Genomic DNA, 26,682 nt, shown 5'->3' on the forward strand with positions numbered 1-26,682 from the left:
ATTAAATGTAAATAATTTAAAGTTTGTCATTAGGACAACCGCAGAATTTTTCCGCAAGCAGATGATAATCTGAATTGTCAAGAATTTTAAGTTCCACTATATGCGGCTCTTCTTATTCTCGACTATTGACTCTATTTCCCTAGGCGCATTTAGAGGAGCAGTATTAAGGTTAATACCGTAAGAGTGACAGAGATGGTAATAAAGCATTTTTAGTGCGTCATTGGGAATGTCTTGGCTTAAAATGTGGCGGCTGTATGTTAAGGTGAGCATGTCACTGCCTCGACATGCCAAAATGAAACCCTTCGTGCTAGACTTTAATCCGGGTGATTTAAGGAAAGCAAAATTTAGCTCACACGACATTGACTGATCCTCCACATTTCTGTAGAAGATGCCGTGCATCCTCTTATCGAGGGACTGTTGACGTAATTTTTTCTCTTGTGCTTTCTTAATTCGGGCTTTCAAGAGTGAGTACTCGAGATAGATAAGATTTGATGCATTTTGCGCAGCCTGATACTGAAGTCCGCGTGTTTCAGCAGCGTCCTCCGCTGCTTTGTACAGAAACGTTCCTTTGCGCACTTCTTTGTGCTTCTTGGCCATTTTAAGAAAAGGGTCTCTTCCATTTGCGACTCTATGTGCTGTACCCAGAATAATCCTGTTGTAAAGACATTCAAGATTTTATGTTCCGCATCCACCTTGACGACGTGAGATGTAGAGTCGCGGAACAGAAAATTTAAGATGCATGCTTTTGTTCATGTGCATAACCTGTCGTGACCGATATCAAGGGATGTGAGCTCATTTTTTGTTCATGGATTCACCTTAACTAAATAGAGTACTATCGGTACGGCAAGCATGTTCGTTGCAGATACTTTGTTCCTCGCCCACAGTTCGGAAGAACAAATTTGCACGGTGTCACCCCAAAAGACACCTCTCTGAAAGGTGACCTTGTTATTTGTTACACGATTTTTTCCAAATGAGAGAAACTTGGGTGTTTATGTTTCTCGGAACATAAAGCATCGCTCTTCCTCTACCGGATGTCTGCCTGCGGTTGGTCTTAGTGTCGCCTCTCTTTCTCTTTTGCCGGTTTGTTCTGGCTGTTGTAGAGTGGGCGTTTCGGTTATGTAGCCCCTTTTTTGGAATAGTTCGGCATGGTTTCGCAGACGTTGATGCGAACCGTGCGATAGCTCCATGTGTTTCTCGCAGCACAGAGTATGCAGTCGTTCCATGCAATCCCGTTCTGGGGCACACTAGCATCGTGGTACTCCAGCAAGTCGCGATTTAGTTGCTCCGTCCAACTAAAGGCCACCTTCATTAGCTCCGACAGCTCCAGAGTGGTCGGTATTGTAGGCTTACCCACTGTCGGGATCCCTGCGCGTTTCTTTGATTTAAACCGCACTTACTACAACTATGTTTGGTGCTGTCATTTTTTCCCACGAGAAGCTAAGGAAAGGGGTTCGCCCATCCCTGTAGAGACCCGCATGCAAGGATAAGGCTGCGTACTCTGAGAAGTAGGCCTGTATCCCAGAGTCACCGTTCTAGACACCTCACCTAGCTCTATTAAGCTTTTGACACGGGTTTAACACCTCCGCTTGGGTATTAATACTTTCGGGGTAACCCCTGGACAATTGTTCGCGACTGCCTATTTATTTATATAACTATATTCAGCAGAAAGCCTTGGTACAGGGAGCCTCTATCCGCAACCCGAGGACGCGTTCGGTGACTTTGTCATAGGACACTTGGTTTGATTCTAGAGGAATCAAAACCGTTCTCACGTTCGCATCGCAGTAGGACTTGAGCTTCCCTCTTATAACTTTACAGGCTATCTTAACGGTAGCATTTCTACTGACAGGGTTTTTCACGCCAAATAGGCTGATAAATAAGAGGAGAGGGACTAAGAAGAACACTAAAACCCAAATAACATGGAAGAGTATACTAAAGATATTGAAACGCTTTTTGTTTCCCGAGAATCATCGGGGCGTCCCTGGAGCCACAGGGAGGGACCACAGCATGTGGGACGGCGTCGATGGTATGCTGCGAGATGGTCTGGCTGATCTCACTAATCAAGCAGTTGGCTATTTGCAGCCAATCACCTCGACAAAAATACCGTGAGAGAGCATCAATTGGGATTCCTAAGATGAAGGACATTAGAACTAATCTGCACGTGACAGAAAATCGAGCAATCGAGATTGAACAACAGGTTGATTTGGCGTGGAAAAACGACGGCAATAAACATCAGTTAGAAAAAGCCGCGTTATACAGTCAATCAGTAGCAACTGATGTTCTTTCTCAACCTATTGATGATCCAGAACCACCACATTCTTCAGAGGTGGATGAACTTATACAATCAGAGGTTGAAGCAGAGGTTCAGAAACCAAAAAGCCAAGGAAAATGGACATGCCATAGAAACAGAGATTTTATGCGCCTTTACTTGTTGTCAGATAAATGTGGATAAGCGTGAGGAGAGAACATCATAGACTCTTCTTACTTAAATAACCAGAGCTAGGACCAAAAACAAAAAAGCCGAATCTGGCGGATCAGAAACGCTCAATATCTGTAAACAGATTGCTTTCATGTGTTGAAATAGCTGCTATCAAAATGGAAGTGAAACAGCAGCTTCCTATTGATAAAATCGCCTTGAAAGACGTGGGCAAGAAAGACACAAGTGATCTGCGTGCACTAATAGAATACATCAACAGTTAGGGTTTACCTACGTATGTGAACGTAACACAAATTGCGTTAGCGGTGCAAACTTTTGTATGCTGTGCAGCTGTGGAAACCGTTAGAACGTTGAACCGCAAAACTATGCCTGCAAATGCAGTTTTTGTCCCAGCAAGGGATCGACATCCACCATAGAAGATCAGGTTGGATATGGATGTTGAGAAAGTAAGGTACAAATTGGGTCGATTTACTCAATATAAAAAAGGAAATACAACCACAATGCTGATGAACTATGTTACTAAAATCATCTATCCTGGGCACATCGAGACATTAACACCAGTAACAGTGGATGAGATTATGGACTCCCAACGGCAGACTTGCTATTATTACTGCCAGACTGCGTCAGTATAAGAAATGTAGTGCACGAAGGCAACAAATTCGAAACTTTCAGACAGATAAATGTGGACACTGTGGTTTAAACTAGAGAAAACCAGGGCAAGCAGGAGCCTTGAAATGCAACTGACAAACATCACATCGTGGGATGTTTCTGCGGTCTTAAAAAGGGCAAGTAAGTGGAAAGCTCCAGGTCCGGACATGGTGGACAACTTTTGGTACAAGTACCTGACGAGTGTGCATCTTGCGTTAGCAAAGTGTTTCCAGAAGATCGTTGAACACCCAGAGGATGTTGTAAAAACTCATGAGACTGTAAAGATCTAGTCAATATAGACCCTGTTGATGGCATACATTGACTACAAGCAAGCGTTTCCTTCTGTGCCGCATGGCTATTTGCTTGACGTATTAAAGCTTTACAAAATCTGTCCACGCATTATTGACTTTCTAAGCCATGCGATGAGGCTCTGGGGTACAAGAATCAAGTATTTTGATCATGGACAATTAAGGATAACTAGATCAATACGCATTACGACGGGTATATTCCAAGGAAACTCCTTCAGTGCACTATGGTTCTGTTTAGCGTTGAACCCCTTGAGTAAACCAGGGCAGTTAACACATATGCCACCCCTGTCCTCACATACTCCTTCGGGCTCATCAAGTAGCCCAACACCGACCTTGAAAAGTTAAACAGAATCTCCTGCGTAGAAATGACGAAGCACAGAATGCACCACAAAAATTCAGTGATTGAAAGGGTAGTTCCACCACGACATATAGGGGATAGGAGCATTGTAGACGTAAAAAAACTGGCTATGTCACAAGTTGCGCAGTTAAAGGACTATTTTAACAGCAAACGAAATGTTGCGCTTTGAAGCACCATCTGCAAAGCGGATCTTGACTAGACGCGCTTGAATTTGTCCTCATATGAGGCCTTAAATATCAGGGCAGAAATCATAGAGGAATTATAATTAGAAGGGAGGCAGAAAGCTATTCACGGCGAGCACCCCAAGACGTTAGATCAACATGAAGTGGATAGTGAGGAATCCAATATTTGGCTAAGAAAGGGTTTTCTGTACCCAGAAGCGGATGGATTCGTCATTTCGATACAAGAGAAAGTTGTTAGCACCAGGAATTATCGCAAACACGTTCTACATCAGGACGTGGTTGACCGGTGCCGATTATGTGGAGATACCAACGAATCCATCTAGCACATTATTAATGGCTGTCGCGTAATGGCTCAGAGAGAATATACGCGAAGACATAATGATGTAGCGGGCATTAATCATCAACAACTTGCTCTAAACCTAGCACTCTTAAAATAATGGATGACTTTCTATAGATACATTCCAGTGCCAGTCTTAGAAAGCGAAGATTATATCTTATATTGGGATGTTACTATCCAAACGGATCATAACATCCCGGCCAATGGACCCTAAATCCTGATGCGAAAAAAAGGTGAAAGAGTCTACATCATCGAAATTGCTTGTCCACTTAACCGAAATTTGCAGTCAACCTATAAAACCAAGATCTATAGGTATAGCGAGTTAAGGCATGAAGTAAAGACTTTATGGAGAAATGTGAATCATGCATCTATACATCCTATTGCGATTTCGGCTACAGGCAATGTGCACGCAAGGTGCACTGAACATCTTAAACATTTGGGAGTCAGTAGGGTATGGGCGGCAGCTCAGAAGGCGCTTTTATTAAACATCTATCCCATTGTAAGAAACTTTCTATACCATAAAGAAGCAAGCGACTAAAAACCTGTAGAGTGGCAGATGATACCTCGAAGAAAGCATCCAGAGTGAATTATGTTTAACGCTTACTTGCGAGATAAAAAATGTATGTTACGAATTGACAGGAGATGTTTTATAGAAAATGAATAAAATATTACAAGCGAAAACTTTAAATTGACCTTAACTACATTTACTAACTGTGATTAGGGCAAAAAGGTGAATCGGAACATAACCTCAAAATAATGACAGATTGGCCTGGCATGTTTATCATACTTACGATTTATTATTCATTACCGAAGAAATGTTTTATGGTTTTGTATGTTTATTATTGGCAGTGTTGGCAGTAATAATTTAAACAATAATTACTTATTAATCATTTAAAAATCATTATTAATTAATCATTTAATAATCATTATTTATTAATTATTTAAAAATCATTACTTATCAATCATTCAATAATTATTACTTATTAATAATTGTAATAAGTGACACATTATTTCTGAAATGCTGGTGCATTTTAATCAAAATTTTGCAAAATCGTTATCTCTGGACCCTATACCAAGATTGGGAATTGATTAGCCTAAAATTAATTCTGAGTCATTTTGATGGTATAGGCGTATCAAAAAGATACTTTGAAGCAATATGACTAGCCCGAATTTTGATTAATAAAGCTTTTGGTTTTTTTTTTATTTCAGAAAATGTTTTGTCTAAACCTTATCTCAAAATTGTGTGTGATCAACCACTGAAATAATTTAGAGACTCGCTGACGATAGGAGTGTGTCAGGAATAAATGTAGACGCGAAAATTTTAACAGGAATTTTTATTTAAATTTTGTTAGAAATTATTATATTTTCCAAACTTCTATCTCTGGATCTGATTTCCAAACTGGAATTTGATCAGCCCCTAAAATTAATTTCAAACCATTTTTATGGTCTCGGTGTATCAAAAAAATCTCGAACCAATTTAACTTGCTCGAATTGTAATTAATAAAGTTTTTAGGGATTTTTTTTATTTTGGAAAATATTTCTCTGGACCTGATTTCAAAATTTGGTTTGATCAACCAATAAAATAAATTAGAGATTCGTTGGTGATAGGAATGCATAAGAAATAAATCTAGACATGATATTTTAAGCCAGAATTGTTATTCCTGTTTTTTTTTTGTTGAAATTATTCTATTTTCGAAATTTCTAATAATGTGTTGATTAAAATGCACCAGCTAAAATGTACCAATCGATCTGCATTTCCTGATGATTATTTCGTCTAGGATCGATCTGTGAAAAAAAATGGAAATCAATTATTAAATTCAGAAACAATGTGTTACTTACTAAAATTATCAATAAGTAATTATTGTTTAAATGTAAGGTTTTTTTCAGATTCACCTTTGTGCCCTAATCGCTGTAGGTCATGTTAATTTAAAGTTTTCGCATGTGATATTTTATTAACTTTATTTAAAAAAATATATCCTGCCTATTTATAACATATACCTTCACTTTTCAGTCCACATTTCTCACTTTATTACTAATTAAACACTGTTATTATTTGTAATTACCACATAACATAACTTATGTTTTTTTGACACTTGTATCTATTTGAAGTTTTAAACGCAAACTTTAAAGGCGCTAAATTTGAAAATGTCCCTGTACAATGGCTTGTTTCCTGATGTTGTGAATTCGGACAGCATTCAAGTTCTCCATACAAAGCCACCGAAAGCGTCCTCGGGTTGATGATAGAGGGTCCCTGTATCAAGAATTTCTGCTGAATATGGTTACAAAAAAATAGGCAGTCGCGGAAAATTGTCCAGGGGTGGTCCCGAAATAATTAACGAGCAAGCGGAGGTGGGAAAAACGTTCCGAAAGCTGAATGGCACCTGGGTGAGGTGCCTGGAACGGAGACTTTGGGATACCGGGCGACCTCTCAGAGTAAGCAGCCTTATCCTTGCATGCGGGGCTCTACAAGGATAGACGGGCCCATTTCTCTAGCTAGAGTGCTACGAAGTGAGTGTGGCCCATGCACGGGATTACATGTCACGGTTGCATGCTGTGGCGTGCGAGAAACACCCGGAGATATCGCACTTTTTGCAGCAACGCCTGCGAAACCATCCCGAACTACTCCGAAAAAGCGGCTATGTAAGCGAAATGTCTACTATATCACAGAAAGAACAAGCCGGCAACAGAGAAAGGGAGGCGACACTAAGACCAACCGCGGGCAGACATCCGGTAAAGGAAGAGCGATGCTTTTATGCCCCGGAGAAACATAAACACAAAGGTTTCTCTTAAGCCTAAAGATCTAGTTGAAATGGAAGACGAGCTTCGTGGACATTATTCCGAAGAAAATTGAGAGAATAAGGATACTATCTGACGCTAAGAGAAGTCTACGGCAAAGGGAGAGGTGGATCAGAGAAAATCAACAGTTTCTCTCTGACATATCTCGACTCTTCCAAGACCCTCCAGTTACTGTTATAACACCTGATAAAGAATGCCCACCCATCACTACCAAAGAGGTGAAAAACGTATTAGGAGGGATGAAGAACTATTCCGGACCGGGACCAGATTGTTTCAAAAACTTCTGGTGGAAGAAGTTTTCTTCAACCCATCATCATTTGGCCCGTATTTTCACCTTATATTTGAAGTCGGAAGAGCCGATTCCAGAGTGTTAGGTGGAAGGGCGCACAATACTCCTGCAAAAAATAGGCAACTTAGCTGACCCGAAGAATTACAGGCCAATAACTTATCTGAACACACTTTATAAGATATTCACATCTATCCTAAATGATAGGATTGTTCGGGCAATTGAACCTGTGTGGCAAGAAATGTATGAACAACGAGGCTCAAAGAAAGGCGTAGCCGGATGTCGGGAGAACCTGCTCATCGATAGATGTGTCTGCAAAGATGCAGCATTCTACCAGCGTGACCTATCGATGGCCTGGATTGATTATCGGAAAGCTTTCGATTCGACATCCCATAGACTTATCATCTGCCTTTTCGAAAGTTTAAAGGTTCATTCGCAAATCGTGAGGTGCATAGAGATATTGATGCCCCTTTGGAAAACCAGGTTTACTATTTCATCTGGAAAAAATCGCGTGACAACTAACAAGGTCGCCTTTCAGAGAGGTGCCTTTCAGGGAGACACCATGAGCTCACTCCTCTTTTGCACACAAGGACACTCATGCATTTTACATGGATGATCTTATGACCTATGCTGAAAACAAAGAGCAGCTACTTCTAGCTCTAAAGTTTATTGACCGATACACTAAGAAAGTAGGAATGGAATTTGGGTTTGAAAAATGCGCCAAGATTCATTTAACGTGAGAAAAACCTAATGGCGTCCCTGAAGACCCTAAGGTCGTCAATAGAAACGCTTTACGGCACCTGTGCGCAGGAAAGACTGAAACATACCTGGACGTGTCACAGACCCGTATTCATGATGTGACATCTATAAACGATAATCTCTGAAGCAATACAAACGACTAATCCGGCAGATTTAATCTACCGAACTGTCGGCAAGGAACAAAGTATCTGCAATGAACATGCTTGCCGTGCAGGTAGTACTCTATTAATTTTGGAGTGGTTCCATGGACGAAGGAAGAGCTCAGGTCCTTGATATCGGGACATAAAAGGTTATGTACATGAAAAACAGCATGCATCTTAAGTCTTCTGTTCCGCGACTCTACATCTCACGTCACAAAAATGTGGATGAGGCTGCTGAGACGGTCGTACTAACTTCAGTACCGAAGATTAGTAAAATGCATCAAATCTTATCTCTCTCGTGTACTTACTCCTGGAAGCCCGGCTTAAGAAAGCACCGGAGAAAAACTTCCATGGATAGCTCCTCGATGAGAGGATGCACGGCATCTTGCACAGAAATGTAGAGGATCAGTCAATGTCGTGTGAGCTAACTTTTAATTTCCTTAAATCAACCGGATTGAAGGCGGGTACTGATGGTTTCATTTTGACATGTCGAGACGGTTTTTATTTCTACCTTGACATGCCGTCGCCTCATTTTGCGGCAACACATTCCCGATGGATAGCTGCAGGGCATGCTATGCACACCCGGAGCATCTAGCATATACACTATCTAGTTGTCTAGCTCATGCGAGAACGATTTACATCGAAAGGTGCAGTGCGGCACTAAGAGTGCTTCGTATCGATGTGGCAATTTCTAACAATTTCATACGCGTTTTGCACCACTTAGGACGTGCAGGTACAAAGGGGATCAAATATAATTAAGATAGCGATTAAAAAAAAAAATAAGTTGGAAAGAGTTGTTTTATAGTATTATGTTAAGGTGATACTTACTTTGCAGGCGCCTCCACCGCGTCTTTCTTTCCACCACCTGGTCTTCAACGTATGAAGTGTACCTTCTTCCTGCAGTTTTAAAATGGCTCCACTGATAGCTGTCCGATATGGTGAATCTAAACATCAGTTTTGTGTTATTTTATATAGTATTCATACATTTATATCTGCCAATTCTGCGAGTACTGTGTGTTTTATAAATGCCAATAATACTATTATAGAATGGATTTATTACAAATAGAGAAGGCAGTCCATTTTCAAATCACAGAATCGTCAATGTATTTCCGGAAATATTCTAAGTCAATGTACTCAAAAACAGTACACGTTCTTTATCTTTATTCTCTTTGTAGATTCGTCATATTATAAAGAGTATATTCAATGCTAATTTCCGCTCTACATTAGACTTCGCAAGCTGAAAGAATTTTTTTCTTTCTTAAACCTCGGTGGTTTAGATAATAGATCATCAGAATTCCATTCAGGGGAATGGGGTTTGATCCCTGAGCCAGTACTTAATCTAAGGGGTTGAAGTATATTTTGAGCATACTGGAAAAAGAGATTCAGTCATCTTTTTGCGCTCGAGGTACCTACAGGGCAACTACCTCAGTGGAATCGCTCCCTCTACCCCAGTCTGGTTGTATTGTTCTTTCTGCGGCCTGTGAAAGAGGCGGCTGCATGGCAGAGTGGGTGAGGATCACTTTGCCTCTTACGATGTAGAACGCCATTCACTATTCGATAGGTACGCCTGACACCTGTGAGTTATATTATCAAAACGTTGGTCACAAAGAAAGCAACCGAGAAAAAAAATTTCTTTCGTTCTACTTTCTACGCCTCTTACGTCATTTTTTCTCAAAAAATGTGTATTTTTGTGTAAACTGACTTTGAATATCTTCAGAAAATCGACCGCTATATTTTAAAATTAAAACTCTTTTGAATTTGTCTAATGAATTATGAAATAGTCTAAAAATTCTATCAAAATCAGTATAAAGGAAATAAATATCTATATTAAATTTAAAAATATGTTAGTTTCAACAAAAATTTTAACCATTTTTTGATAATCCACGTTTGGAATTTTAAAACCATCTCTTTGAAAAGATGTTATCTAAGAGTCAACATAAGAAAAAGGTGTTGCTTTAAGTGCTACCAGTAACTTTAAAATGTCATGCGGGTGAAATGATTAATTATGTGAATTTTAATAGTGCATCGACGATACGACTGATTGCCGAGGTAGTTACCGATTAACTCGGATTAAGACGACTAGTTGAGCCATTAATCGCAACATAATACAAAAATACAAGTTCCGAAGAAGATCGTTCGCGATTGGTTAACGTCTGAATAAAAGGATTTTCCGAAAGGAAATATCTTCGCGAAGATATTTAAACAACGAACGCACTAATACTGACACAGTCATTAATGCAAATTTATTCTGAAAAATAGTCGAACCTGTAAAATTTGAATATTCCAAACTAACTGAAAATTTCTAAACAGGAAACTTGGAGTACACGAACCTGTACAGGTTATCTTGATGGATTATGTGCAGGAACTTCGCGAAGAAAATTCTACATGATCCTGCAAAGGAAACTGCATCCAACATAACATTTAAATGATGATGTATGGGTTTCTTCACATAGTGAATTGAGGTACGGGTACATGTACAGAAACTTATTTAGGATCCTATAAAATAACTTGTATGGGTACTAATCTGCGAGGGTTCGCTAGTGGCTTGGTTCTCTCGATAGTGTGTTGTATCTTTAAGGGAATAAAAGAAAGGCAGTAAACGGGTCTGCAAGGACTGTCCGATGCATGAGCCTCAACGGAACGGTAAAGGACTATTGCCGATCTCCGGCGATCTCACATATGTCCAAAGTTCTATTGAGTGGTGACGTCTGATCGTAGTATCGCCTTGCACTTAATCAGAGTAGCTATTCAGGATAATTTATTCGAACTGTCTGCCCTGCTTATAGTAGGGAGTTTTTGATCCAAATTCCTCTCTTTCAGGTAGTTATCTGCAAGCGAAATAAGTTTTTCTAATCGTTTTCTGTACATGACCCTGTACGTGTTTCTGTTACAGGATCCTTCAAAAGTATCGTTTGTTGGCGCAGGTTCCTCTGCAGGTTCATGTATAATCTGCTTTGCCAAACTCCTGCACAAGAACAGTCGAGATTATATAAACAGGTTCGTGTATAGGAACGTATATAGGATCAGATTGACTAATCAAGAAACTGCTGCAAACCTTATTCGAGTGTGGTACAGTCGAACTTTGATAGCTCGAACTTCGATAACTCGAATTTCAGTAGGTACTATGTGCATACTGTTAACGTTTAGTAAGCTCATTAGTATCGGATTCATGAACGCCCGTTCGCCCGCTAATGATTTCTAAGAATGTCATTGCCTACAGATGGCTTTTCTAAATTTTTGAAATTTACAGAATTCATTAAGGGCGATCCTTACGAACGTATCATGCGATCCTTACGAACGTTGAGGACCTTGAGTTCAGTTTACTTGAATCATCCGAGCTTAAAGTTTATCTATTAATAATGAATACATGGAAATGTAAAACTTCGAGTGATAAAGTTAAAGTGATTTGTAAAGTCGAAAAAGGAGTAAAGAAGAAAAAAGTCATTGTAGCAGAATTAGAACATGAAGAGCTTAAAGCACGTGTTGGATGGTTAGGTAACTTTAAAAATAGCAATGTCACACGTTCTTTAATTTTTTGTTTCCTCCATGAGAAGTATCTCTTTTGAATGTCCAATTGCTGCCTGGTGAGCATCTAAAGAAAAGACAAAATTCATTCGCGTTGAAAGTGTGTTTCAAATCATACTATTCCAATAGACGCCGCAGTACATGCGTTCTGTGTAGCCTTCACAGTCAAGTTCAGGTACAGCTGCACTCTCACCTGATATTTTTTTTCTTACAATGGCGTTTCTGTATTTGAATTTGTCGAGCCAATCAGTGTAATCTCTCACTCGCTTCATCGACTCCATCATAACTGGCTTAAGTTTAGGGAAAATTTTATTCTTCAAACCTTTTACGCTGTGACAAACAAGGTGCTTCTTACGCCCCCTTACAAATTTTGTTCTGATCCTTTAATGTCGTTGATAGAGTACTCGCAGGAATACCAAATTTAATTATAATCTGATTTTTACGTTTAACTCCTTTTTCATTTCGTCAATAATTTTTATTTTATCCCAGATAGTTGTAGATTTCAGAAATGGAATCATCTTTGAAAAGTAAGCACTTCAATATTATTTAATTGATGAATCCTGATTTCATTAATTCTAATTTACAAGAGTATTTAGAGTCGGTTGAAAACGTGTCGAAGAAAAAACGAGAATTCATATAATTTGATGAATATAAAAAATGTTCCACTGAGTTCCACCCAGATATTCAGTTTAAAATAATGATTAGGTTTTCTTCATAACGCATCAAAAAACCAGCTGCGGATAGCTGCGGTTTTGAGCTCAGTCTCAATTTTTATTTCAAGCTTCATATATGTCCATAACCTGAAAACTTCAAGCCCCCATATATTGAAAACCGATTATGTTAATTAATATAGTTCCAACACGACGATAATTTGACCTAGTTTCGATCCGATAAAAAACAATAATTAAATGTTTCTAAAAAGCTGGGAATCGTTTATTAGATGGCAAACAACATGAAAAGCAATATCAAAGTATTGCTCAATAGATATTTAAAAAATAACAGGATGTTTGTCGGAAGTAGAATATACAAGTCATACTCTGCGTTCATGATAAGCGAGTGTGAAATTTTATCAACATTGAGCTTCTTTCTGATATTTTTATGCGATATATCCTACTATATACATTTTTTGTCTAATTTTCGAATATTTCATCAGTTACTCTAAAGCTTCAGAAAAAAATTCTATACACTAAGAGAGTCAAATAAAAAAATATTTAAAAAAAACAGTGTATAGATCATAAAAGTTCATAATATATACATTGTTTTGTTAAATATTTTTTGAGTTGACTGTCTTATTGCATATATATTTTCCATTTAAAGCTTTAGAGTAACTGTAGAATAGATAATGACTTTTTAGGGCCTTTATAAAGGTCCGCTATATTAGATCCATGGTTCATTTATTTTAAAAATAATTTTTGCCTTTTGATTCCTAATCAGCGGTCATGAAAACCCCGTTATACCAATTTTGAAAAGAATCGAAAGTTTATTTAACATACTCGTTCAATATATTGTATCCGCCATTTTGTTTTTGGAATTTTTGAGATCAGATTCGTAATCAGCAATCTTCAAAAACCCGTTATACCAATTTTGATAAGAATCGAACGTTTATTTAGCTTACTTGTCCGTCATATTGGATCCGACATATTTTTTGGAATTTTGAATATCACATTCGTAATCAGCAACCTTGAAAACCCAGTTATACCAATTTTGAAAAGAATCAAAAATTTATTAAACATACTCGTCCGCAATATTGTATCCGCAAATTTTGTTTTCGGAATTTTTGACATCGGATTCGTAATCAGCGACCTCAAAAACCCGTAAACAATCGAATTTGGGCCATTTTCCACTACCCGACCGTCCCTTCGTTCAGGGATTCGACTTACCGAGACTCCTTAGGGTCCGACTAATGACTTCGACCTATCGAAATATTCGAGTTATTGAACAAGTTTAACAAATAAATACTATATTAAAAACCTGGGGACGAAAAATGTCTTCGAGTTATCGAGAATTCGACTTATGGACGTTCAAGATATCGAAGTTCCACTGTATATATGTCGATAGGTAAGCCGAAGAACGCAGGGTCTGAGTTTTGTTTCAAGAGACGTCTCATCTGACTGTGGAACCGTTAGCAATATACGACGTTTCCTACGTTCTCACACGTCGACATGTAGGTATTTCTACTCATTATTTTGTTCAGGAACCTATCCAGTCCAGGTAGATTTCCCCTACAAGAATCAATTTCATACTGGCTTGTAGTTTAAGGTCCTGGGAATCAACAACTGTTAAATATATGACTTTATTTGCAGAAACTAAGGAAACAGTTTATCTTTAAAATCTTCTTACTATCAGAACCTGATAAAATTAAAAAAAATTTTGCTACATACTTGGCGGCATTGCAATTCCATATCCTTTTGAGTCCAATAAGCCACCAACTTGAGTAAGCTCGCAGTTCCTCTCGATTACATATTCTATAGATGTCGATTCCATAAGAAATGCATAACTTCCTTTTCCTTTTGCGACTTTAGTTACGCCTTCTACATTACTTTTCGTGAATACGGAGGGCTCAGCTGATTCCATAAAAGACCACATACGCTGATATGTCGAGAAGTTAGAATCCTGGATCAAATAAAAAAACTTATTAATGGAGAAAGTCGTGAAAATTTTATCACCATATTGCAGATCCCTGTATGCGTGTGTGAAGTATTTTTCATCATACCTCAATCGAAAATTCAACTTTAGATGCCTGTAAGGGCCGAAAACCGAGTTTTCTACGGTGCTAAACACCGCCATTTACATTAATATGCCAATTTCTTTACGAGGGTTGAATGCTCAATTTTTAACCTGCTTCACAAAAATGTGTAGTTGAATTTTCATAAAACTTGGTATAGATGAGTTTTTTAGGCCGCACATTATGAATTTAATTTCAGAATGTCAAAATTTTGAACATATATATTGAAGATTTGTTACTTCTTCGTGTTCAAATACCGTCACGGCATAAGGACAGTGCACGCTATTATGTCTACGTACTGGTAGAAAGGATGGGAGAAGGTGTTGACTCTATCAAAGAGTATTATTGTTCCTGTAAGAATGGACCTCGCACTGCTGCATATTGCGCGCATGTAATTACCATTATATGGTATGAAGGATATGATAATAAACATGAAAACATTACTTTTCCAGAGACAACGTTGAATGAAGTTTTTTCCAATATTGAGAGCTTTGATGATGAAGATAGCCGTTAGATAGAACAATAATTTATAATAAAATAATGGACATGCTTTTAAGCTTTCATACGGCAATATGATTTTATTATTCAATGAAATGAACGCGTTATGATATGTTTTGTTATTGCACGCTTGGGGCACAAAATAGCATAGCTTTTTAAAAGTTTTACTATTAATGCGAATCTAAAAACAAGCTTTAGTCTGACGTCTCTGGTATAAATGTACAATGTCATATAAATTGCAGTTCCGTCTATATTTGCATTAAATTTTAAGCCGATTTCCAGAAATAAGTAGATGATAGCAAATAAAAAAAAAAGAAAAAAGAAAAATTGCTAAAATTTCAGTCAAATGGATGATTATTTATTCAACAAACATAGGCCTTAAAGTCTTCCATTCGATTTACATGGTATAAATAATGCAGTAACAATCATTCTGTATAACTTGTTAAATTTTTATTTAAATTATTCTATCGCTGTGGCAAAAATCGGCGTTCAAGGAGGGAAAATCTGCGAAGGGATTTGAGATAGCGGGTTCGTAGATTAAAACCAAAATAGCGGTTTGCGGGAGAAAAACAAAATGGAGGTTTTGTGAAGGAACAAAAAATTGGCTGTTTCGTTGAAGAAGTCGCTTCGCGAGTTAGTGGAGGAAGAAGTCGCGAATTATTAGAGGAAAACCAAGATATCGGGTTGGTAAATAAATATTAAGGTGGAAACTGATTAGAGGAAATATGGTGGGTTAGTGGAAAAAAGATGGTGGGTTAGTAGAATAAACAAAAAAGCAAAAGAAGAATTAAGATCTTGGCGAGGAAAAAGGCGGTGAAATAATTGAATTGGTGGGAGGAATTGAATTGGTGGGTGGAACTGAGTTAGTGGGAGGAATTGAAGATGTTGGCAGCGACTAAAATTTGTGGGAAGGAATTAAGTTTGTGGCAAAGAATTAGATTGATGGGAGTAATAAAATTGTAAACAACGAGAAGACTAGTGAAATGAACAAAAAACCCTCTGGAGTATGTCAAAATGTACTAAAAGCACCTAAACGTAGAAAAATGTCGTTAGTGGGTGAAGAAAGCCGCCAAGAGAATAATTCCGATGATGACGAGCGGGGTGTGGAGGAGCGGAGATTCATAATGAAGAACTTCTTAAAACAGATGACCATGGCGCTCTCCAGACTTCCCACAAATTTGAGTCTTTACGAACGCTTACAATTCCTACCGCTAACTTAGTTCCTGTAACCAATTTAATTTCTCCCGCAAATTCAATTAATTTTACTGCCTTTTCCCTCTTGGGTTTCCTTTAATAATGTGGACTTTTTCCTCTACTAACTCGCGAAACGGCTTCTTCCACAAAACGTATACTTTATTTTTTTTTCTTAGCAAAACATCTATTTTTGTTTGCCTTCCGCAATCACCATTTTGGTTTTACTCCACGAACTCGCTATCTTAAATTCCTTTACCAATTCTCACTGCTTCAAAGACCCAAGCATCCACTCAAGACGGAATTTATCATTAGGAGAGCCAATAACATAGTTTTTGGTTTAGCTAGAGGAATAAGACAATAATGGCCTGTGAGTCAATTTTTATTTAATATATTATTCTCAGACTGAGAAGAAGAAATTAAGAGAAAAGAATGGTAAGAAGTTTAGTTAGGAAAAAAAAGATAAATGCACTAGCATATACGCCTGATACATTGTTCATGACAGAGGATGAAGGAATGGCCGGTTTTATTAAAGGATTGGAGAAACACTTTGATAGGACATGGTTGAATTTAAATGTAGAAAATGCGAATTTAATGAGGTTTAGAAAAGGACAAGAAAGATAGAAATAGTAGAATGAGAGATTAAACGAAGTAAAATTAGAAGAAATAAAGGGCTTTACATACCTGAAATGTATCTTTTATAGAAAAGAAGATCATGTAGTTTATGTAAGTGAAGCGATAAAAAAAGACACCTTACGTAATGAAACAGACATAAGGAATGAGAAGAAGATGATTTAATAGTGCGCTGAAGTAGAATGTGGAAATTTGATGCGCTGGTATGGTCGCTATTTTGCTATGGAGCAAAGATATAAGGATGGAAGGAAAGGAAAGAGATTCAGAGTTTGCAAGAAAGGTATATGCAGGTAAGGTGGATGCTAGTGGTAGACTGGAGGAAGCTTCAATATATAGCGAGAGAAGGAGCGGATCGGAATAAAATAAGTACTAGAACAGAAACGTGGGCAGAGCACTTTGTAGAGTGGATAGAGAGGGCAATATAGTTAAAGAGATGGAAAGAAGAAAGGAGCGGGTTTTTCAGTGCCAGGTGTGCAGGAGAGGTTATTGAAGTCAGATACGTAGAATTGAAAAAGGGACAGGGAAAGATAATTATTATAATGGTGGGTAATAATAATTAAATTATACAATATAATAAATGGTAAAAGACGAAAAAAAGAAAGAAGTAACAAACCAGGTAAGGAAATGGATGTATTAGGAAAGAAAGAAGAACGAAAGTGCAGAATCTTTGGTGAAGAGAAGGAAAATTGAAAGCATATATGGAAACTGTGCAGAAGTGGAATGGAAGATAAAGGAAGCTCGCAAGATAATGTTCTAAACGTTTCAGTGAAGAAGGATTGGGCGGGAAGTAGATACAGCAGTTTGAGGAAGGTAAAGAGGCGAATCAAAAGAAATAAAAAATGGATATGAAAAAGTGGCAGAATTGAGGCAGAAAAGAAGAAAAACCGACAGTGATAGAAAAAAGAAACGAAAGTGGCAATAATATTCTTTTTCGATCGCTCCCTCAGTAGTGAGCTAGTGCGTTAAAAATTGCGCTCTCTTTAAAATAGAATTAAGGCTCTAGATATAAGAATTTATGTTAATAGTGAAGATAAGATAATGTAAAATACGTGAGTGGTAATATTGTAAGGAGCGGAAGTTATGCAAATTCTTACTACAAGTAGTTCCTTGAACTATTTTCTGTATTTCTGGAGGATTCCTCTTATCAGGAACAGTATGAGTTCCGTGTTCCGAGAGTCCTTTCCAATGCTTGATTCTTTTCTTTAGGCATACGAAGAAATTTCGCTAGTGGAAGTTAATGCACTTGAAAAAACAACGACTATCTTTGTATAAAATTAGGCTGTGTGTTAGATTAAAATTTAATGGCGATTCAAAAAATAATTTTTAACAAAATATCTTGGAAGGTTATTTGTGATATGATTTTAGAACTAGGACCATGACAGTAAAAGTGACCGGTGTGCATATATTTTCGATAAACGTTCAGACTACCTGAAAGGGGTAGCGTGAAAGTAAGAAGTTGCCTTTTAGTTTTTGTCGAGTTTGGTTTGAATTATTATTTACGATTATTGAATGTAAAAGAAAGAAAATAACGTGTCAAGATTATATAGAAGATTAATATTGAATTTCGGATAGTATAAGTGTGTAAGATTCCTTAGAAAACTGTGGTGGTTTATTCCTGAATTATTTAAATAAATTAAATTGAATTAACTAGATTCAATTATTAGTGTCGACCTTTCCTCTTCGCTCCCCTAACTGTAGTTATCCGAATAAAATTGCTTTAAATTTGGTCGGATAAATTCGCAGATGCAGCCTCTTATTCGCAATTTATGTCAATACTAGCAATTAATATGACACTATAGTTTGTTTATCAGTTTATTTGCAGAGTAAGGATTAAGGTTTCTCCTGAATATAAATTTAAATGTAAGAACGACGAGTGATCACCAAAGCAATCGAAAAGCTAATGAGTGCAATTGTATGTATGAGCTAATTGCACGAGTATGATTTAGTCCAATAATTCAAATGTAAGTTTCCTTTAATGTCTTAACTACCAACGCATAAGAATTGACATTTCTATCACAAAAATTGCGAATCAAGTCAACGCATTTTAATACTAGTGTACTTTACCCCCTTAACTATTTAGGCCTAATAAAGACAATTTTATTTACGAAATATTTCGGGCGTAATTCGTGAGAATGCACACGGGCCTACTATGGGCACGCACACGCCGAACTGAAGGCAAAACGCACTCGCGTGCGTCTAACTCTTAAATAGGGTAGGGGTAATGGGAAAAAACTGCGATTGCTCCTTTGGTGTCTGGAAGCTCGTTCCTGTAGGGCGCTCGTATCTTTTGAGCTTGTATCTTTGGACTTCGAGTGTAACTATTAAAGAGTTTGAACTGCCAACAAACATCATGTTAATTTGTTGAGTGGTTTGCAAGGAACTACCACATTGTGACATTTAAATGTCTTCGTCCACTGATTCTTGATCGGCGTGCCATCGTGCAGATGAGCTGTTCGTGTTCAGGCGCTTAAGCCTTATTTTCACTGTTACGAACTCATTGTGCTAAAGTAATATACATAATAACTTCTTTAAAAAATCGAAGATATGATGCATACACAACTTTATACTCAGGCTGTGACAGTCAAGACAAATTCTGGCGAAGTACATCAAATTCAGTTTTGATGAGACAACTGGAGAAAGTATTGAGACAAGAAATGCTGTATAACAACTATTTAAGTTAGTAAATTCAGTTATTTTGTATACTTCATGTAGTAAAATATATTGTGGACCAGACCATCGACTCTTTCTTCTAGCCTGGCTTGAATGACGTAAATTCCTATGCATTTTTACTCACATTGAGAAGGCCAGTTTATTGTCATATGACTGCCATTACACAAGTCAAGCTTGGAGCATATCTTGTTTAAAATATGCGATCGTAATAACAGTTGTAATTACAGCTGTACAAATATTCTTAATCACAGCCCTAAAAATTTTCGTGAATACGGGTTAATAAATACATATTTCCAATACCTCCATATTGTTTTTACTTCATGCCTTAGCTCGTTATACTCATCAATCTTAATTGTATAGGTTGTTTGCAAATTCTGAGTAAGTAGACAAGCAATGTCGATTGTTAGACGTTTCCGCTTTTTTTGTTACGTTTTACGATGCAAGCTCGATTAGATCATGTATGTATCATAATCTTTCAGGATAGTAATGTTCCAATATAAGATATAATCTTCGTTTTATGAAACAAAGAGATCATGTTTCCACTAGAAGCATGCCGTCCTTTTTCTGCCAAATATTGGATACCTCACAATCAACTTTACATTGGTTTAAGTTTTGCGGTGCTTGCAGTAGATGATTTTTTATTTCTATTGCATTTTTAATTCCTCTGTGGTGTTTGTCCTGATATTCAATGCGCGTGTTCGTGATCCGCTCAAAAGATTGTGTTGTAAATCGCAACATCTCACTTGTTGTTAAAGTAGTGTCGCACCTATAGAACTTGTAACTTACGTGGTTGCTTGACACCGAAAACGTCCCTACACCTTTTATGTCTTGCCGAATTACTGTGAATCACTGTAATAAATTACTGTAGTGCATTCTGTACTTCATCATTTTAACGTGGATGGTTATGTATAACCTTCTGAAGTAAGTGCTCGACCATTTGATGATCCCAAAAGACTACGTTAATATAGTGATGACATAAGTGTTGATTGTCCTAATCTTGTTCTCTAAGTTAAGATAACTCTTCAGAACCTAACTGAATCTTGTAGTGAATGCATTCATTATGTTTTCCTTAATTATCTTAACGTGAATACATTTGGACACAAGAATACTTAGATATTAATATGGATTGTCCTCAGAAATTGGCTTGATATTGTTCTCTTTCTCGTTCCCTAGCGCTGTTGTTCGTAATACTTCTTTTTTAAATACAGTTTTCTGTATTTATATAGTCCGAATTCCATGTAGATATCATCGGAAAACTGCTTTATAAGGTGGAATACTTGTTGCAGTTTCTGGTTTGAACTAGCGTATAGCTTCAGGTGATCCATCTACAGAATATGGGAACGTTGAGGAATATCATCATTATGATGTATAAATCTAGGTGCCCTTTGTTGTCCATATATATTTGCAAATGTACATAAACATTTAGAATTACAAGCACATTCAATTTCCAACATAAGAAGAGAGGCTTGCACTGGCCATGATCCTGAATCCTCTCTTTCGGCATTATTAATGTCTAATAACTATAATATATGTAATGAACAAAGTTAATAATAAATCTTTCCGCAATTACGGCAATTGAAATCGCAAAGATATCCGTTTTTCAGGCGCAATTACATCTCTAATTACGGTTTCAATTTCGCTGTTGTAATAACGACCGGAATTATGGTAGCATATTTTCAGTAGGGATGACTTTATCGGTGATAATTCTCATGAAACAACTTAAAGCACGTATTTTAAAATGAAAATTACGTTACTCCGCATTGTGACACATTTTATGCCTTTGAGATTTTTGACTAAGCTAAGAAATAATTTATTATGTCAGAAAACTCACCCTAAAAAATGTTGCAGTACTTCCTCCCTCGACAGCTCCATATTTAATTTTGGTTTGCTTCGCAAGATCTTCTGCGCTCTCAATAGGCGAATCCATTCTTTCGACTGTAAGAAAGGCCGCTAAGTTTGCTGTGTATGATGATATCATAATAAGAGTAAAAAACCACCACATCCCAGCTACCATGCGAGTGGATACTGCCCTTTAAAAAAAATTGTAAGCACTGCAGATCAATCTGGCCACACAAATATTTCCTTACATATATGTTGTGCCACTTTCTCTAATTATAAATTCCATGAAATGCCTATGCACTTCATGAGCTACTAGCGGATTGTGTAATAATCGACAGTTACACTATCTGTCTAGAATTTTTAGCCGTTTTATGAAGTGTGAAATCACCTTTGCGTAGTTATTGGAATAGATTAGAGTTTAATTATATGTCTAACGATTCTCATAATATCATAAAACGACTAAAGTGCTATTGAGAAACTTGTGTATTTATGGAGAATCTTTCCAATTTGTATAGTATAAGATGCGTTTAACGAATATCTCTGGCGAAATTCAGACTGTTGTCAGGCTTCTCGAGCCTAGTGAACTCGCGAAGCACGCCGTTTCCGAAGGGTCAAAAGATGTGACCAATTACACCAGCTTGAAGTAGATATTTTTACATGATATGAAATACTTAAAAGCAAATTACACTGAAAAATTATCATAGTTCTCCAAATTAAAAACTGTTTTAAAAAAAGTTTAGAGTCACTCTAATTTGTCGAACCGAAAGACATTTTAAATTGGTTTGATAATTAAAAATATCCAATTAAAAAGTTAATGAAACATACATTATGTATTAAATTAACTGTTCTGAATGTGATAGCTGTTATATTGATCATTTTTAGAGATATTATTATGCCCGTATTATGCAACATACAAATTATTATAGACATAGTGAAACTGCTATGATGCAACAATCACAGAATTTTGATTACAAGCTTTATTTTAGAAACGTAAAAATGATTAGCATTGAATTTAATTAAAGAAAAAGACTTTTTAGAATAATGCAAATTGTTAAATTTTTGCCTAAGGTCTACTAGAAATGTAGTTAAATAATAAAAAAACCAAGTTTAATTTTGGTAATGTCTGTGCAATTCGCCGCGAATCACGGCCTCATCAGGACTGAAAATACAGAGAAAGGAACGACATTAACGTCTAATTTTTTAATTTTATAGACTAGATAAGAATAAGAGGCATACCGCAAGTTGAAACGTTTCTCATTTGTTTTAAAAAAAGTTTCATTTGTATTATATGTAAATATTAGGCGTACACAAAATATACATGTGAAGAATCACTCTGTAATAATTAAAATTAAAACAATGGATAAGATATTAAAAATGACATACTTCAGTCCATAGGATTAAGGTGTTGTAAGAATCCATTATTCAAATTATTTGACGTTTTGAAAACTATACGTTTTCCTCATCAGGATAGAGTCGTGTATATAAATGTTTCTTATATCATTTCGAGTATTTATTATGTACCCTTAATTCTCCTTTTCTCAATTGTTCTATGAAAAAAGTTATACAAAATTAATATAATAAAAGACATTTTTTTCATTTGAAATGCCGTAAAAAAAGAGAGAGAGATATATGTTTTCTATCAAAAGTGAGGTTAGGAATTTAGAAAAAATTTTATATTTACCTTCATGTTATCTTCATTCCAGGTTAATTAAATCAATTATATTATTTATTTTAAAAAAACACACATTACATTATAACACAGATATAAAAAAGGCAGTACTTTAAAGACTACATTTTGGTGAGATGGAAACAAAAATACGTTTTGCTCCATTTTTCAAACGAGAAAAAGAGAAAGAGAACCAATTAACAGAGAAACACATAGCATTGCCGTATCACAAGTTTGTTAATGAGGGTTTTAAGAAAAATAGGCGGAAAAGAAGAATTACAAATGATTGGTGAACATGAAAAAAGGGTTATTTAAACGATTTGTAATTTATTAACTATGAGTAAAAAGTTACAGTAATATTATTATTAATTTAAAAATTACAAAAAATTGATAAATTTGAAAAAGAAAATTAGAAGATTATCAGTTGGATTTATATAAGAAATCAATAGCTGTACATTCAAAGAAAAATATTTAAAAATTGGTTAAATTAAAGTTAGACCTGGTAATACAAAAATAGTTAAATTATTTTATGTCAAATTTTATCATTATTTTCTTTGTTTTTTTATTTCTCTGATTAATTAAAAAAATTGTATCTTGATTAATTTTTTAGATTAAAGAAGCCAAGATTATATTATATATTGGACTACAATTATTTAGATCAGAAATTATATTTGAACAATTATTACCATTTTTTTGAATGAAAAACATTCCCGCTATTAATGTTTTAAATTCGTTAGGTTCATGGTGTAAGACAATGACATTTTCCCAATCAATTAGATGTTCAGTTTCGACCTGGTGTTTAGCTATGACTTTTTGGTTTTTGGGATTTTGTCTAAAGTTATCATGATGTTCCTTGAATCTAGTAGAGAGTGTTCTACCAGTTTGGCCAACATAACACTTTTCGCAATTCAAATATTGAATTTTGTATACAACATCAATAAGTTGGAAATTGTCTTAAGAATCTTTGCCTAGTTTTATAAATTTATCTAATTTTTTTACAGCATTTCAAATGAAAAAAATGTCTTTTACTATATTAATTTTGTATAACTTTTTTCATAGAACAATTGAGAAAAGTAGAATTAAGGATACATAATAAGTACACGAAATGATATAAGGAACTTTTATATGCACGACTTTATCCTGATAAGGAAAACGCTTAGTTTTCGAAGCGTCGAATAATTTGAATTTGAATGCATAGACATTCTCAAAATTAAACTTGGTGTGTTTATTATTTAACTACATTTCTAGACCTAAGGCAGAAAATTAACAATTTGCATATACTTAATATATTGGGCTAAAATTTCAAAAAAGTTAATCAAATCTGCTGGCCAAAAACAACCCGTAGAATGGAACTCACTAGACAACAACATCTTGCTCTAAAACAAAACGAAAATATAAAAAAAATTAAAACCAACGTAGACTTTTATTAAAATGTAAAAATAAAAACCTGTTTCCGAACAACATTATAAATCAGACTGAGGCACACATGTTTTTTCATTCGAAAAGTGCACATAAGAAATTTCAAAACTCATTGACATTTTTTAGATAAAAAATTCTATTAATACAAATATTTCATATAAACCGATGTATTACAGATTTAATTATAAACATGACAAATCTAGAAAGTAAACTCGTACAGATTACGTCAATTCAATTTTTAAACAAACTTGAGGGTGTTGGTTCAATCCGACTTTGAATTTTTTTTAATAGGTACGGCACTGATTCCATGTATATTTTTTCCGAGGGATTTGTGAACGAAAGAAAGAAAACTTGTCGAATATGCAGGGTTTTGCGAGATCCTCGGATCAATAAAATGTTGAAAAATATAAAAATTTGTTGAGGAAATAATTATTTTCTCGACAAAATTGAATTTTGCGAAAGATAGAAACCAGCGGGTAGTAGGCGGCAGCATTTGTGAGATAGAAATCGTTTGCTATTTATTTTTTTACTCACAATTCCGACATAATAGAAGAATTTTAGAGATTCACGGCTCTTCCAAAGGGCCAGGTCTTAAAGATGGTGTCCCCAAATTTTGCGAAATACGTTGCGAAATGGAGCAAAAATCAAAGAGAACTGACATGCACTTTCTGTGTTTTTGTAACTGTATTTGCGATAAAGCACCAGGTTAGCTGTTACTTTCACTCTATACGCGGAATCGGGGCGCCTCTAGTTATCGACCGTGGGTCAAGACTACAATTCTCAAAGGGGAAAACCTCTTCTGGGACACTGACTTTTTGATGAGACTATCATCAATCGATATTACTTCAAAAATAATAATACACGTGTCCCGGATTTTTTGGTCCCTTGTAAGAACTATGAGCGTTTGTAAATCATATTAGCCAAGAGTGTAAAAACTCTACCGGTTCACGCGCAAGAACTCCCATCAAGATCCGCTAGTCCAGTGGACAAGAGTTTGACTGGTGACCACACTGCCGTGGGTTCGAATCTTTTTCTCAACTTTCTTTTTCGTATTGTAAACATATCAAATGATAATTTTTAATGCTTTTCCGGCGAATAAATTATATTTTTGAGAAATATTACTGGGAAATTGTTAGAAAGTGCTCCATCGACACGGCCCTGCTGATGGGTGTATGGATGTATGTGGACGCGCATGCGTCACTGTGTGTCGCCGCTGTTCGGGTATGACGAGGGGACCGGAGAGTCACAGTCGTCTTTGTATAGTGGTAACGAAAAAAAATAAAGTTTTCATTTAAACAAAGTGTGCGTGATCATTACTTCAATCATCCCAGATTACTCCAAAAGGTTGTGGGCTACAGTGCACGCTTCTACTGAGCACGAACGAGCGGAAAATTAGACGAATGGATATTTAGAAGCAGGACCGGCAAGAATTTTAAGATGGTAAGTACGGCTGAAATATATTACCATGCTAGCATGTAAATAAAATAAAAACTAGTACTATTAATTAAGATGCATGCTTCCGGAACTAGATAGAAGTGGATAGAATAATGAATGAATAAAAAAGTAGTTAAACAAAATGGAGAAGTAAGGACATACACCATATTCAAATATGACTTAGAGGCAAGGCAGAATCGGCCTGGAAAAATACTTGTGGAACATTGTGTCCCTCACCATCACAAAAATAAGAAGGCGATCGAGGTAACCTCGATCAACGAAATTTTAACTCAGCACTTAAGTGATAAGGATAACTATAAATAATAAGCATACATGTAGAGAAATCAGGATTAAAGGTCAATTTAGAAAGTTTAACACAATAAAATGATATTAAACAAAATTGAAATCTTATGGAACATTTGGAAATCTACATAAATATAGGAATAATTAAGAAATGACAATAAGTTAGTACATAGTTTTATAATAATTTTGCAATATTTCAGACCTTTTTTAACATATTTAAATAATTTGGAATAGTTAACGTAAACTTCTAGAGAACATCATACGCGACTAAAATTTTTTTTGGAAATTTAGATTAACTATAAACAATTTTAGAATGTGATAGAACACTTATAGAATTATGAGAATTCTAGACAACTTTAGACAGTGTCAGAATTTTATACAAGGTTAGAGTTCTATGAAGGATTAAATTAATCATTGACAGATTTAGAATGTACGAGAATATTTAAGTAAGTTGAAGAATTCTAGACAATTTTAGAAGAGAACAGGATTTCATAGAAAAATTAGACTGATTCTAACAAATTTAGATTAATT

The 26,682-nt window shown here is 36.0% G+C and overlaps 1 protein-coding gene across 2 annotated transcripts in view; it reads right to left on the reverse strand.

The window, feature by feature from the left end:
- The window catches only part of LOC117169694 (glutamate receptor ionotropic, kainate 2), a 659,604-nt gene that overhangs the window by 12,827 nt on the left and 620,095 nt on the right, over window positions 1-26,682 (reverse strand). For both annotated transcript variants that reach the window (XM_033356181.1, XM_033356180.1), the window contains 3 exons: window positions 21,322-21,520; window positions 14,155-14,386; window positions 9,077-9,192 (listed from right to left, as the gene is read on the reverse strand). In XM_033356181.1, the coding sequence (XP_033212072.1) occupies window positions 9,077-9,192; window positions 14,155-14,386; window positions 21,322-21,520 (547 nt within the window). The remainder of the gene's footprint in view (window positions 1-9,076; window positions 9,193-14,154; window positions 14,387-21,321; window positions 21,521-26,682) is intronic.

The sequence above is a fragment of the Belonocnema kinseyi genome, chromosome 3, assembly GCF_010883055.1.
Source record: "Belonocnema kinseyi isolate 2016_QV_RU_SX_M_011 chromosome 3, B_treatae_v1, whole genome shotgun sequence".
NCBI lineage: Eukaryota > Metazoa > Arthropoda > Insecta > Hymenoptera > Cynipidae > Belonocnema > Belonocnema kinseyi.